This window comes from Clupea harengus, chromosome 12 (assembly GCF_900700415.2).
Source record: "Clupea harengus chromosome 12, Ch_v2.0.2, whole genome shotgun sequence".
NCBI classification, from domain to species: Eukaryota; Metazoa; Chordata; class Actinopteri; order Clupeiformes; family Clupeidae; genus Clupea; species Clupea harengus.
In genome coordinates this window covers 25,449,623-25,461,672 of record NC_045163.1, presented here as the reverse complement: position 1 = coordinate 25,461,672, position 12,050 = coordinate 25,449,623, and the positions used below count along the sequence as shown (strand labels likewise).

The window sequence follows — 12,050 nt, the reverse complement described above, 5'->3', positions numbered from 1 at the left end:
CATGCGTCATCTAACGACTTCTGGCGATTTTTGGGAGAGCTAGTTTCCTCACAGAGGAGTTGGCAACACGGACACACACACACACACACATAAGGCTGTATCATGGTAGTGGTAGTCACGATTGTTTTCCTAAACAGAGGTCGGAGACAGTTCTTAGCAAAGTTTAATTTGTAAACTCATGTGATGTTAATTTGTAAACTCATGCATTTGTTTTTTGTGTATTGGGCTATTGTTCAATACATAAATCTAAACATATTTTAGCCTTTATCTGACTGACAGTTGTGTTGATCACTAAAATTGCATTGACTTGGCATGCAGTTTGTTTAACTGAAAGTAGCTACTAATGTATCAAGCTACTTTTGACAGGTTTTTGTAACTTAGCTTGCTACATTTTTATGAGTGGTAGCTTCTGTGTAGTGAAGCTGAATTTATTGTAGAGTAGCTTGTAGCTTAGCTCACTACACATATCAAGTAGCTTGCCCATCACTGGGTGTGACATGGTCAGTGGACTTTGAGCGTGTAATAATCCGTGTCACAGAGTTCTGGATGAGTTGGAGCCAGTGAATGAGTTTGTTCGGGATGCCTGCCAGGATCGCATTGCAATAGTCAATACGTGACGTGACCAGAACAGTGACTAGGACTTCGGTGGAGTGCTGTGTTAAAGCAGGGCACAGTCTTGAGGCAATCCAAGAAACATTGTATATATGGCTGGAGAAGGAAAGAGCAGAACTACTTCTCATTGGCACCAAATGCACACTCTCAAAAACTAAGATTTGTTCATTTTCCATTGGTGATGCAAACATAACTGTCTCCAAACAGGTTAAGAGCCAAGGCTCCACATCCAGGGGCGGAGATCCCATTTCGTTGTAGGGGGGGACAATACATGGTAAAATTTCAGAGAGTAATTCCTGGGGGGGGGGGGGGGGGGGGACACAGGAAAAATGCAGATGACCCCGCCCCCTCCCCCCGCAACGGAGGGACCCCCTTCACATGCAGGGACCTAAAAACTCATAACTACACAGAGGAAAACAAATATCCGACAAGGCAAAATCCACGGGCGATTTTGGAATCCCTGCCGGACGCATTTTTTTTTAGGTCTCAAAAAGAGGACATGTCCGGGTAGAAGAGGACGTCTGGTCACCCTTATAACTATACTATTCAAAATTATTTATTTGTATTTACAATGACTGTTGGGGGGGGGACAACTTTATGGTAGGGGGGGGACACATCCCCACTGTCCCCCCCAGGATCTCCGCCTATGTCCACATCTGTATATCATGGAGATAAGCAGTGAGGGTATTGCAGGGTAGAGTAGAAATGGGCTTAGTGTATCATCACTATAACATTGAAAATGAATGCTGATAGGTGAAAATTCACCCTAGTTACCTCAGGACTCCGGAGCTGCATATAAGTACATTTATTAGACAAACAACAATTGCAATTGGGCTCACTCACAAAACAAGTATGAAAGTGAAGGCCTGATAAACACATCGCACAAGGTTTATATAGACAGAAGTTGAGCGTTCAGCGAGATAACCACGTGGTGGATTTCTGATATCCGAGGCAAGGATGGAAATTTTGCAAGGTCGGAAGAAGCACAGTTCGAACCTTCTTATCACCTCTGGTCTAAACATGCTCTTGTACATGTGCAGACTAAGTGGCACCTAATATTCTAAGTTACACACACGCAGAAACACAGAAAAGCCATGTTCCTGCTTACATAAGTACATGATTCATATAAGGTAATTAATAATACAAGGCACTTGATTATTATATTCTTAAGTCATTAACAGTGTTTGGAAATTATCTCCATCAAATGCCATAATGCAGAAAAAAATGTGCTAGATAAATATAGATGTGACCCCAACACTGAACCCAGTGGAACTCTGTTATAAACTATGGGGTTTTCTGACTGGTAATTCTGTATTTGTACAAATTGTGTTCTGTCTGCCAGATGGCGGGCAAAGCATTGATAAACATTGCCACAGACTTCAAAGTCAGTTTTATTTGGCACTGTCACGAAGGGAGAGCGTGGTCACCCCACCGGGACTTGAGCCCAGGTCTACAGGGTGCCAAACATTCAATTCAATTCAATTCAATTCAATTTGATTTATATAGCGCCATAACAATACAATTGTCTCAAGGCGCTTTACAGAGCCCAGAGCCTGGAGCCCCTTAGTGCAAGCACACAAATGTACACTTTAGCTTCCAACTCCCAAAACTTTTCTTTAAAGTAAGCACAGGTATTTTTCCGCTGAGTAACTTGGGAATTAAATATAACTGAAATGAGTTCTGAAATTTAGCACACTGATTTCCTGTTGAATCCAAAACTGTAATCTGTCTTATGGAATGGCTAAATAGATATAGAGGCTCAAACATGGTTGTGTCTGAACCATATTTATATATAAGTGTATAAAAAGTCAAGGAAATAAAAGTGTACAGATCAGATTTTTCAGTTTTGCACACATGTATGGACAGAATAAATAGCATCTGGAATGATTAAAGCATTAATGTTGGTACATTGTCCTAACTTTATGACAAGTGTAACATGCAAGGCTCTCTGCATGCAACATGAATGGGAGTTCCACACACAAGGTTATATAATAAAACTGATTTTTTTAAAGTATAATAGAAACAGTCAGTATAATTGTCAGAAATAAAAGTGTGGTGCAAGCGGGTGTCTAAGTAGTGTACACATGTCCAACAAACAAACATAAACAACGCATCAAAGAGAGGGAGCCCCCTGCACACTGGACTAAGGCCTTCTTATGGTACAGCTTATCAAGGCCTCATTCCTCACACCTGCCCAGACTGCTACTCAGCTGTGGAGAATAGAGAGCACTGATAGCAGGGGGCGGGGCAGACCAGGCTGGGTCGTGACACAAGGTTAATTTCACCTGGTAGCCGATATCACCACTAATCAAAAGAGTCTTGATTGCTATCTCATGTTCTGGAGAAGAGGTAAAGACAACAAAGGTGGTTCTTCCTAGATCCTGATAAGGTACATTGCCCAAAATGAAGGGAGACAATCAACTCATTTTGAGCATTGACTGATTCATATTTTAGTAGCAAAGTGTGTGGGTCAGTGGGTCATCGGTGTTAGAGAATCGCTGCCCTCCGCCCTGTTAGAGGATGTTTATTGCTCATCCATTGCTCAAACCTTTTGTAGTGCAATGTGTTAGCATACACGTAACTGCGGAGGCTACAGTATGCAACAACCGACTGCCACTGCGCTGCAATCACATTTTGTTGCCGTTTTATTTTAAAGAGGACCTACTTTGCTCATTTTCGATGTCCATAATTTTATTTTTAGGGTCTATAAGAATAGATTTACATGCTTCTGTACTGTACATACTGTCCATCTCTATTCACCCTCTGTCTGAAACACTCTGTTAGATCTCCTTTGTCTTTAAGCCCCCCCCCCCCCCACGAAGAGCCCAGTGTGCTCTGATTGGTCAGCTATTCGGGCAATAAGGACGACGTTACGAGATTGCATCATCTTGTAACAAAGGAGTTTCAAGCAACTGAAAAGAAGTGGTTTCTGTGGGAGGGAGTTACTTCCTCTGGCGTATACTTTGGGATTTTTGGTAACTTTGCCGAGCGTTTACATTCACAAACAGCTATACGACACACCAAAGGAAAGGGGGAAGACCGGAAAAGCATAACAGGTCTTATAAAAAGTAGAGCTGAGAATTGTATCTTTTTAATTTTGTGAATGTATGGGGACAAGTCAACGTGTGAAATCCAGGTTTAATAGAGATATTAAACACCAACAAAAAGTGAATAACTCAACCCACCCGTACTATAATGGTCAGTGTGCGTTCTTGGATTATGTTAGTCCTTATTCATTTTACATAAAGCATTAAGGTTTATGTTATAATTCTAAAGTATTCTTTAAATTTCTATGCCCATGTCCTATGTTCAACCTTCCCAACTCTGTCAGAAGCCACCAATCAGAGAGGAGCTATTTTTAGTACATCAAACAGCAGGGCTCAGTCTATCAGACATTGCTCACCACCAGCTGTTTACCAGGTCACTGTTATACTACTAATCATTAAAACATAGACTTGGACCTAATGGTTATGTATCCAGTGAGTTCCTCCCCTACAAACCTTTGAAATGTTGAACCCTCCGGCTTGTTACGCAGTGGAAACTGACCCTCTTAACACACTGACCAGACCAAACATTCCACACTAAATCAATACTAACTTAATGACTGTAGAAACAGTCTCTGTACAAGTATTGACCCAATATGGATCCAAAAAGATGGGAAAATAGGCCCCTGGTTACCAAATACCAGAGTTCTCTGACTTCACCTTAAACAGTGTTTGAATTTCATAATTCTGTTAAGTACACAGAGTACACATTGGGAGCAGAGTATTTGCTTTAAAAAGGTCAAAGGTCAAAGATGGAGATGCTGAGTTTGCACCCAGTGCATGGTTCACGTTCATCAAATATTAAGTGAAGGAACCTGTATTCCAAAACAGTTTTGCAGTAAACATTGACCTTGAAAAAATGTTCACTCTAGAATTTGACCAGGAGTAGAACTGATGTCTTCCTCTCATATATTGCAGAGCATTTAGGATCATAAGTAATATACTTCCTCATACTGTATAACGCAGAGCATTTAGGATCATAAGTAATATACTTCCTCATATAACGCAGATCATAAGTAATATACTTCCTCATGTAACGCAGAGCATTTAGGATCATAAGTAATATACTTCCTCATGTAACACAGAGCATTTAGGATCATAAGTAATATACTTCCTCATATAACGCAGATCATAAGTAATATACTTCATCATGTAACGCAGAGCATTTAGGATCATAAGTAATATACTTCCTCATACTGTATAACGCAGAGCATTTAGGATCATAAGTAATATACTTCCTCATGTAACACAGAGCATTTAGGATCATAAGTAATATACTTCCTCATGTAACACAGATCATTTAGATCATTTAAGTAATATACTTCTCTTATCATTCAGTACCTTGTTTTCAGATGGAAAACCTTGCACAATTCTAAAAAACAACAACAACAACTAAAACAGTGCAACATCACCAAATACATCACCAGAATCCATTAAGTTAACAAGATAACTAACTTGTATCTGTGCCAAATACCAAATGTGTTGTTGTTTATGTTAACTGTTAAGGCAAATCTGTTGACTGTTAGTTAGTTAAAGTTAGTTGCATTAGTTAGTCAAAAACTCCATAAAGCCTCTTAAACTAGAGTTTCATTTCCACTTCAGTTAGGTGATGAAATTAGACAATCTTTACCCTGGGCGTAGGTAGATCTGATTTTCCCAGGAAATGTGAAGTCACTTACTATCAAATACATGTGTTCTGACGTGTATGCAAGATGTCTTAGGTGACACCATACCTTTATAACCTTTATATATGTAATATCTACCTATGCTTGTTTAGAGCTTTATGAGTGCTCGCTGGTCATAGTAGTCTTTGACCATAGCAGAACCCCCCTCTGTCCAATGCCATGTAGTGACTGTTGCCCTTTTCAAACAAAGGACTGGGCCTTTTTTTAGATAGCTAATACGTCTGACAGTCCAGGTTAAAAAAACACATGCATTACGTGTCAAAGCAGGATATTAAAAAGTCAGTTATCCGTCTATGACCAGTAATGAATTCTGTTTGTAGGATATTCTGATTTTGATTTAAATACTCTGAAAGGAGACTCTGGTCAGTCAGGTGTTGTTTTGACAATAACAAATAACCCTGTTTTGATCACACACACAATTCAGGACAGAACCTTGAGTGACGTGTAAGCACTATTTGGTTCCTGTTTTTTTAATCACCAAATTGCAAACATGTTGTGAAATAGGAAAACTATTTTGTATATATACCTTTTCTCTAAGGCTATAAGGCTATAAGGCTATTGTTGATCTTCACCATTAACTGCTGGAGCCTGAGCCTGAGGGCTGCATGATGGAATCTCTGGAATCTTTGGGGTGTCAAGCCCTCACATGACTGGATCAAGTGTTTAACCTCCTGGGCTCCCAACAGCTCAGTCTTGACGTCATTACATTTGATGTGCTACTACAGGAGAGCAAAATTAGCTGAGGACCACTTCAAGGCAAAAGAAGAAAACTCACAAAAATTCAATGTCTTGAAAAATGAAACCAATTGAATATATAATGACCTAGTTGTCTTTTTGAGAAAAACAGACATACTATTTTCCTCTATAGCAACCTAGATGTCCACATAATATTGCCCCAAAATGAACATACATTTTTTAAGAGATAATAGAATGATAAAATATGATGCAGCCACAAGGCAATGAAATGGTGTAGGCCTCTTGTAATTTACAGCTTATAAAACTACATTTAGGCCTACCAGTGGGAAGCCTAATATTGATAAATATCATGAATACATTTCTAACTTCGTTTTGTCAGTTTTCATAGGAGGAGGCCTGCTTGAAAAAGTTTTACTCTGAGGATGTAACGAAGTGACTATACCTACCTCTATAAACAAACAGCTCCACAGGATCCAACATCCCAGGACGGCCAGCGATCACTTCCTGGGATGCAACCAGCAGCCTAATGAGTCGTCTGTGATTGGTCGATGAAACATGTCTACGTGCACCTGGAGTGATCTTCGCCCAGCGTGGTCTGATTGTCGCACTTCGGTGCTAAACAAGATCCTGCTGCCGGGTCTACTCCAATCTTTCCACAAAACTATCGTGGAAGAAGAAGGAGTGCTGGTCAGATCCAATGATCATGGCGTGGCAGAGGGAAAGAGCTTAACACTGATGAAAACGAAGAGCACGCGAAAGATATCTTCTGTTTCTCAGATTCATCAAATGTGATTATCCTGGTAAGTTAAAATGCAGGGTTCTCACGGCAAAGGAAACTTTGTAACTTCCATGTAACGCGAATTACTTGAGGAGGCATACATGAATTACATGAAATGTTTGGCAGAGCAGTGCCTTTTCATAACCTACAATTGTGTGGGCATCTGTGAAATAATGTGCATTTTACAGGAAGATCGTACAAGTGTGTCTCACGTTCAACACTAGGCATTAAACGTCTTTAATAGAGAATAAAACGGAAGTATCCCGTATCTAGTGGTGGGCCGAAGCCCCGTATCTGTTCAACTTTGTAATTGAATTTGGGACGACGTGGATTTCTAAAGTTGGGATGATTATGTTATTTTTAACGATAAACCAGTTTATAAGCCAGCAAAATTATCGGCATAATTTGTCAAAACCATAGTGTAAAAGTTTGTTAAAGTCGCCGACAAACACAGTTGCCTAGTAAATCAGTCAAACCAATAACACGATGTAATACTGGCGTAAGAACATTATTAACCAATCAGATGCAGCCATATTGACACCCGTTTCACCGATTCCTCAGCTGTTGGTAATATTGACATCTTTCACTGCAGCCGCGACAGCAGCTCCAACTCATTGAAACGGAAACGTGTTGTAATTAATAATTTTATCAGTATAAGGTAAGGTGACAATATTTCTGAGACAAAATCGGGGGACATTTTCAGTTCAGACACGTAAACACCTCAAACAGTGTAATATTCTTATGTTTGTAAACGAAAAACAGTTTTAAAACATGTTTGTTTTCTAAACCGTCTTTTTCATACGTGAGTGATGGTGTACATACTTTTAGTTCGCTAACGAGCCGTAGTGTGTACTAGCTATGCTATTTGTTAATTCCTCATTAACCTTTTATCTCAAGTTTAATCAACGTTATTCACCATAAACCACGCAACACAAAACGTTATAGTCTATGAAATATTTAATCATCAAGGTTTTTTTTAGAGAGGTAAAGAGGAAAGGAGAAGGGAAGAATGTGGATAGGGGTATCTCTCCTGAGCACAGGAACCAGAGCCACAAGGCAAAGGTCGGTTAGTACACAAAGAGAATAAAGGAACATAAAGCAATACAAAAAAACGTCCCAAATTAAATTACAAAGTTGAACAGATACGGGGCTTCGGCCCACCACCTAGATGGCCCATTCAAATGAACTGAAATTTTCCAACATTCGGAGCCGTATTTGGCGTTATTACAATCGTGAATAATTACCGTGTCTTATCAAAGCGGAACTCTCCTGAGCAAGCTAGAGTGCTAATGGCTAGCGAGCTGTAGCTGATGGCACATATAAATGAGACAAAGACAGCGATATTTGGAAAAGGCATTGATTATTGGCTGCGATCCATACTTATTAACTTCAATTTTATTTTGTCCCTTAAAGCCCCAACTTCATTTCCCCGACATTTAAATGTATCTTGTACATAATCCATCCCCATACACCGGAGATTAAGAGTACACATGCCTATCAATATGCAGTTGCAGGATGGGTGAACGACACTAAAATATGGCATGTGATCACAGGTCATATAAGTAATTCAAACAGCGATTATCAACCGCGTTATTTTAGTGGCGGTTAAGAGTGCCAATATGGGCTAACGAGTTGTAGCTAAAGCCTTTAGTAAAGGGCTAAACAGCTCGCTAGTTATTAGCACTCTAGCTTGCTCAGGAAAGTTTAGCTTTGATAAGTCACAGTAATTATTCACTATTGTATCAACGTGCTGCATTTCACTTAACAGGTCAGTCATTCCCTAAATCAGTTGGGCCTAAATCTATCTGGATTTCTTTGGCGACTGTTGTCGCATCCAACAGCATAACATATCCCGGGCAATTGAACTTTCTACACGTTTTGTGTTGCGTGGTTGAGTCTACCATCTACCCCATACAAGGTGAATAACGTTGATTAAACTTGACAGAGAAAAGGTTAATGAGGAATTAACAAATAGCATAGCTAACAGTAAGCTAGCCTATATAGTACAAACTACGGCTTGTTAGCGAACTAATACGATTTATACCATCACTCACGTATGAAAAAGACGGTTTAGAAAACAAACATGTTTAAAACGGCCTTATACTGATCAAATTATTAATTACAACACGTCTCCGTTTCAATGGGTTGGAGCTGTCGCGGCTGCAGTGAAAGATGTCAATATTACCAACCGCTGAGGCGTCGGTGAAACGGGTGTCAAGCCAACCTACTTTGCCCCACGACAATGATATTGGTGAAAGGTGCGTAAATAAGCCATAATGACGCTTAGGTGTCTCACGGGCGTCTTATAAAACAAATTAATCGGTCATTAAACTGAACACCTAGGTCTGATTACAATACGATGCACGATAAGATTCCCAGACTAATCAAGGGTGACTGCTGAGCTTGCTTGTCAAGTATTGCCGACCTTTCTTTTAAATACATTGATCAAATTATTAATTTGCTAATTGGATGGGGAAACTCTTCCACGTTGTTGGAGACGCACTTGCGCCTCATATTGTGAACTCCAGAGGTCGCTCTAGAACGCTTGGTCTTGGTTCATCTCATTTGCCGTCTAGTTAAAGCAACGGTATGCGTGATTTTACACTCTTGGACGCATGTTTCTCTGACTATATGTAACTACGTTTGGTATCATGTTAAGAATCAATTTGATGGTATATGATCATGTGAAGGACGGGTCCATACACCTGAGCTGCCTAGGTTACGCGCTGTGTAATTCTGTGGTCTGCAAAAATGTAAGAAAAACTTTCACAGCACAACCTCGCTAATTATATCACCAAAAGACAACAGTTGGCATGCTAGTAAGCTTTTGTCAGTGCCATCTGTGTTGTTGGTGGGGTTTGCAAGGCTTTAACATGACCTTCAGGTAGTTGGCTTGCTAGTTTTAGACCAAAACTTCTACTGCTGCTTCAACAGTAGTAATGCAAGGGTAACTTTACCCCAGGGAGGCACCAAGACTGGACCTCTGGGCCAAAGTGAAAGTGTTTGTTTAGGGTAACCTACTTAGACAGGTAGATAATATTTAACGATCGACCTTCTTTCAAAACAACTGATAAAGCTAATTTCCAGACAGACATTTCTATTAACTTTGTAAATATTGGGGAAGTAAAGCCTGTTGGCCATACTATTTTGTAATAACTGTAACTTATTGATGCCAAACATGCAAGTCAAAAAAGGATGACTAATCAAATTATTGTTGTCATTTACAGTGCACACGACAATTCCCCATATACATCAGCCATTCCTGTAGATCTGGCAATGCCATTCTTCCTGCCAAAAGGGGCATTCCATGGCAAAAGGGGCCTCAAGGCTGTGAAGCCCTTGCAGCCTGGCCAGTACCCAGCTGAAAGCCAAAAAATCAGTCAAAGGTGCACCCAGCAGCACTCCAAATTGGACGAGGTGAGTGCACTCAAAGCAAAGAAGAAGCAGGTGTCTTTTGCTGACCACAAAGGCTTGGCCCTCACGAGGGTGAAGGTCTTCTCGGAGTTTGAGGACTCTATTGACATCCCCCTCAACATCCAGGAACTTCTCCGCTCCGCGCTCAGGGTGTCGGACAAGGATGCCCTGGTTCTAGACTTCGTCCCGCCGTCCTCTGATTACCTCCTCTTCCGCCATCGCCTGGAGCAGAACTATGTTTGCTTGGAGCACTGCACACTCAAGGAGCGAGCTCTGGCAGGCACGGTGAAGGTCAAGAACCTGTCCTTCGAGAAGTCAGTCAAGCTGCGCGTCACCTTCGACACGTGGAAGAGCCACGCAGACGTGGAGTGCCAGTTCATGAAAAACACCTACACGGACGAGGACCGCGACACCTTTGCCTTCGAGGTGAGCCTCCCGAGCGAGGCGCGACCCCACGAGGGCATCGAGTTCGCCATCCTCTACGAGGTCGCCGGAGTACAACACTGGGACAGCAACGAGGGTCAGAACTACCGAATCGTTCCCTCCGCACTGAAGAAAGAGCACCAGAACAGCCTCAACAGAAGCCCGTCACGAAATGGCACCAGTGACTGGGGCTTTCAGTTTGACTGCTACGGAAGCCCCAGATGCTCAAATGGGATTTTCCCTGATTGGCCAGGATTCCATGGCTATGAGGAAATAGGCCGATACTACTAATCCCTGTAGCACCACTTGTCTTTGAGGCCAGTTGTCCTGTGAACTTGTCTGAAACACCGGGAAGATCCAGTTGGAATCTTTTTTTTTTCCACTGCAAGCAGGGTAAAGGTGGTACCACAGTCTGACTGACCACAGACAGTGACACAAACTAAGGGGGTATCTTAACCACAAAATGTTGCAATATTTCTGCTATCCTGTAAGGGCCCTATGCACTTTGGATTTCCTTTTGGAAGGTTCCTCACCCAGATAAGCCAATGTTTGTGGGGTATCTATGTGTGTTTGTGTGATAAGAGAGAACAAGAGAATGCAAGAACAAGAAACAGTACAAAAACAGTTATGATTTGGTGTTTTCTGCTACAGCTGCTACTTTATCAGGTCTATTTATGAGTGCGCCTGAGGACTTTGTACCCTTAAGACGTGTGTGTCCGTGATAATTGCCATTGATCTTAACGCTGTTTTTAATGCCAGAGTACTTTATTATTTGCACTGAGGTAAGGCATCTTGAACAGGGAAAAAATCAAGACCTCAAGTTACGTGGTAATTGTTGTCATGGTAGGGATTTATGAATTGGTCCTTTTGATCGCGTCCATAATACAACTGTTAAAAGTTGTGGTGCTTAATTGTTGCCTTTTAAAATGACTTTAAAGCTTTTTAATGTTTTTAACATTGGGCCTGGAACACTTGATTATTTTCATGTTCTCACATTAGATATTTGAATTCACTTTTGATGGGTATTAGTTTTTAAAATAATTAAAATTCTTCATTCATGACTGTCTTAGTGGAGGACATTGAAAGTGTATGGTTTATACAATACCACATTCAACACTGTGTTAATAAGCATGTTTATGTTTTTTGTCTCACTTTTCTGAATATGTTTTTGTGAACAGAGATCAGCACCAGATACCTTTTTGTTTCTGTGTCAAGCAGTGCTAAATGTTACCAATAATTGCTTTCTTCTAAATATGTCTGTATTTTACATGCAACACTACAATTGGGAATCAGTGCTTATGTTGTGTCAGGGATGTCTTGACATCTGTGTTAAATTTGACTGGGAATTGTCATTCTTTTTTTCTTTTTTTAGAACTTAATAAATAACTTCACTTATAA

At 40.7% G+C, this 12,050-nt stretch overlaps 1 protein-coding gene across 2 annotated transcripts; it reads left to right on the top strand.

Annotated features, from left to right (window-relative positions):
• The first annotated feature begins 6,543 nt into the window (after positions 1-6,543).
• On the top strand, positions 6,544-12,050 carry ppp1r3b (protein phosphatase 1, regulatory subunit 3B). 2 transcript variants are annotated; one of them, XM_012837441.3, is made up of 2 exons: positions 6,544-6,837; positions 10,043-12,050. In XM_012837441.3, the coding sequence occupies exon 2, from the start codon at positions 10,092-10,094 to the stop codon at positions 10,941-10,943; it is 852 nt and encodes a 283-aa protein (XP_012692895.2). In that variant the 5' UTR covers positions 6,544-6,837; positions 10,043-10,091; the 3' UTR covers positions 10,944-12,050. The 2 variants fall into 2 exon arrangements, with proteins under 2 accessions (XP_012692895.2, XP_031434124.1); XM_031578264.2 differs by lacking the exon at positions 6,544-6,837 and adding an exon at positions 8,950-9,073.

Bases quoted from the DNA above. Each gene is read 5' to 3' on its own strand.
- ppp1r3b (XM_031578264.2), top strand. From the start codon at position 8,988: ATGTCAATATTACCAACCGCTGAGGCGTCGGTGAAACGGGTGTCAAGC. The intron at 9,074-10,042 runs GTGCGTAAATAA...TGTCATTTACAG, and splicing joins GACAATGATATTGGTGAAAG to TGCACACGACAATTCCCCAT.